Genomic DNA, 3,373 nt, shown 5'->3' with positions numbered 1-3,373 from the left:
AGTAAGTGTTGCTTTCTTATTGCATCTTATTACTTTTGCTTACATTGAAAGTATTGCTCATTTTAAAGAATTCCTGATCTTACTGTCTCTTGTTGTGTCTGCCCATGTCTACATAATGGTAAACAAACATTTTAGAAAGGAATAAACCCTTGAATACCAATGTGTAAAATAGTTTCTAAATAATAGAATCATTAACCATAAGTTTGTGGTAGAATTTCAGGTATCAGTGATAGGACTGGGTCAGATAAGTGGGACTGGGGGCCTTCCAAGTATTCCTCAAATCATTCAATGACAAGGGAGTACTTATCATGTATACCAGAAAGGGAAGTCAGCCCAAGATGAATAAAAATAAGGCATTAACTTTCTCCATTAATCTAATATAGTCATTGATAACTTCTCTCCCTCCTTTCCTGTTTTCCTGTTTCATTTTATACATAGACAAGCAATGATGACAGCATATAAATAGTAGGAGTTATTAAAAATTAGTCTTGTATAGGTAAAGTATTAGCAATAAATATCAAATGTAAGTTCGAATGTGTTATTAAGGAAGACTGGAGAATTGTGCCTAGATATCGATCATTCTTATGTGCTTAATTTTATGATGTTTCAAGGTAAAGGATAGATGAACTTTTTTTTTTTTTATTTTTGCAGGGCAATTAGGGTTAAATGACTTGCCCAGGCTCACAAGCTAGTAAGTGTCAAGTGTCTGAGGCCAGATTTGAACTCAGGACCTCCTGAATACAGGGCTGGTACTTTATCCACTGCACCACCTAGCTGTCCCGATAGATGAACTTTTGAAAACTCTTTTAATCATGGATTTATGATTTGAACTAAAATTTATTTATTTATTTATTTATTTTATGGTGCCAATTTTAAATAGATTTTATTCTCCAGCACAAGAATTGCATTTCCACTTGTTTACAGTACTGATAAAGTGCAATGTTGTTCACTTCTCTCCCTCTGCACACATTCAAGTATTCAGAATGCCCAGATTTTTGCAGTAGCTTAAATGTTAACTTTTAAACTGCCACTGCCTTGGCTACAAATTTGAGTCCTTCAATTTTTGGAAAGCTGTGTGGAATGCTCTTTCTTCTGGTGAGTTAGTCAACCTCTTCAATGGTGGGTCCAGAAGAGGCACCTCCAGATGGGGCTTCTCCACCCCCTGGAAATCCACCAGGCATGCCTCCTGGCATGCCACCTGCACTCTGGTACAGCTTAGTAATAATGGGGTTGCAGACTTTCTCCAATTCTTTCTGCTGATGCTCAAATTCTTCCTTCTCAGCAGTCTGGTTCTTATCTAGCCAGTTGATTATTTCATTACATTTGTCAAGCATCTTCTGTTTGTCTTCATCGCCAATCTTGCCTTGCAGTTTCTCATCTTCTACAGTAGCCTTCATGTTGAAAGCATAAGATTCAAGAGAATTCTTGGAAGAAACCTTATCTCTCTGCTTCTCATCCTCAGCCTTGTACTTCTCGGCCTCCTGGACCATTCGTTCAATGTCTTCTTTGCTCAGACGACCTTTGTCATTGGTGATGGTGATCTTGTTTTCCTTGCCTGTGCTCTTATCCACAGCAGAAACATTGAGGATGCCATTTGCGTCAATGTCAAATGTTACTTCAATCTGAGGGACACCCCTGGGTGCTGGGGGGATTCCTGTGAGCTCAAACTTGCCAAGCAGGTTGTTATCCTTGGTCATTGCTCTCTCACCTTCATACACCTGAATAAGCACACCAGGCTGGTTGTCAGAATAGGTAGTAAAGGTCTGTGTCTGCTTGGTGGGGATGGTAGTATTACGTTTGATCAGAACTGTCATAACTCCACCAGCCGTCTCAATTCCAAGGGAAAGAGGGGTGACATCCAACAGCAGCAAGTCCTGCACATTCTCAGATTTATCTCCAGACAAAATGGCAGCCTGGACAGCTGCACCATAGGCAACAGCCTCATCAGGGTTGATACTCTTGTTCAGCTCCTTGCCATTGAAGAAGTCTTGCAGAAGCTTCTGGATTTTGGGGATTCGAGTGGAACCACCCACCAGGACGATGTCATGGATCTGTGACTTATCTAGTTTGGCATCTCTTAGGGCCTTTTCCACAGGGTCCAGTGTGCCTCGGAAGAGATCGGCGTTCAGCTCTTCGAAACGGGCTCGGGTGATTGAGGTATAGAAGTCGATACCTTCATAGAGGGAATCAATCTCAATACTGGCCTGGGTACTGGAAGAGAGGGTGCGCTTTGCACGTTCACAAGCGGTGCGCAGACGTCGCACAGCCCTCTTGTTCTCACTGATGTCCTTCTTGTGCTTGCGCTTGAACTCGGCAATGAAATGGTTGACCATGCGGTTGTCGAAGTCCTCCCCACCCACGTGGGTGTCCCCAGCTGTGGACTTGACCTCAAAGATGCCGTCTTCAATGGTAAGAATGGAGACATCAAAAGTACCACCTCCAAGGTCAAAGATCAACACATTTCTCTTGGCACCAACCTTTTTGTCCAAGCCATAAGCAATAGCAGCAGCAGTTGGCTCATTGATGATTCTGAGCACATTTAGACCAGCGATGGTTCCAGCATCTTTGGTGGCCTGACGTTGGGAATCATTGAAATAGGCTGGCACTGTGACCACAGCATTTGTGACAGTCTTCCCAAGGTAAGCTTCTGCAATTTCTTTCATCTTAGCCAAGACCATAGAAGATACTTCTTCAGGATAGAAACTTTTGGTCTCCCCTTTGTACTCCACTTGGACCTTAGGCCTGCCTGCATCATTCACCACCGTGAAAGGCCAATGCTTCATGTCCGACTGTACAACTGCATCATCAAATCTTCGACCAATCAGATGTTTGGCATCAAAAACTGTGTTGGTGGGGTTCATAGCAACTTGATTCTTTGCCGCATCACCGATTAAATGTTCTGTGTCGGTGAAGGCCACGTAGCTTGGGGTGGTCCTGTTTCCTTGGTCATTAGCAATGATCTCCACTTTCCCATGTTGGAAAACTCCCACACAGGAGTAAGTGGTGCCGAGATCAATGCCAACTGCGGGTCCCTTCGACATGGTTGCTGGGGAGTCGGGGGTCGTAGCTGACCGCTGTGGAGAAGAAGGGCTGCTGCTGCCTATTTTTAAAAAAATTATTATTATTGGGTACATTGCTTTTTTAAAAGCTAAACATTATGTTTACAATTCCCATTCAAATAGCTGATGTGGGGGCAGCTAGGTGGTGTAATGGATAAAGCACCATTTAGAGGAGCTGCTGGTGTTTGACATTCAGATAAAAACATAAGAGACTGCACAGCTGATTCTCCTTAAAGCTGCAGATTTCGTGTGTGGTGAGTTTGTTTTGTTTTTGAGGCAAAGCTAGCTCTTAAAGCTGGCTGGGCTGGAGGCAG

At 43.1% G+C, this 3,373-nt stretch overlaps 1 protein-coding gene across 1 annotated transcript; it reads right to left on the bottom strand.

Annotated features, from left to right (window-relative positions):
- Window positions 1-856: 856 nt before the first annotated feature.
- On the bottom strand, window positions 857-3,079 carry LOC122748648 (heat shock cognate 71 kDa protein-like). The gene has a single exon (XM_043994419.1). It carries the CDS (start codon window positions 3,039-3,041, stop codon window positions 1,101-1,103), a length of 1,941 nt encoding a protein of 646 aa, XP_043850354.1. The 5' UTR covers window positions 3,042-3,079; the 3' UTR covers window positions 857-1,100.
- Between the last annotated feature and the right edge of the window lie 294 nt (window positions 3,080-3,373).

Source organism: Dromiciops gliroides, chromosome 3 (genome assembly GCF_019393635.1).
Source record: "Dromiciops gliroides isolate mDroGli1 chromosome 3, mDroGli1.pri, whole genome shotgun sequence".
NCBI lineage: Eukaryota > Metazoa > Chordata > Mammalia > Microbiotheria > Microbiotheriidae > Dromiciops > Dromiciops gliroides.
This window is presented reverse-complemented; position numbering and strand designations above follow the sequence as displayed.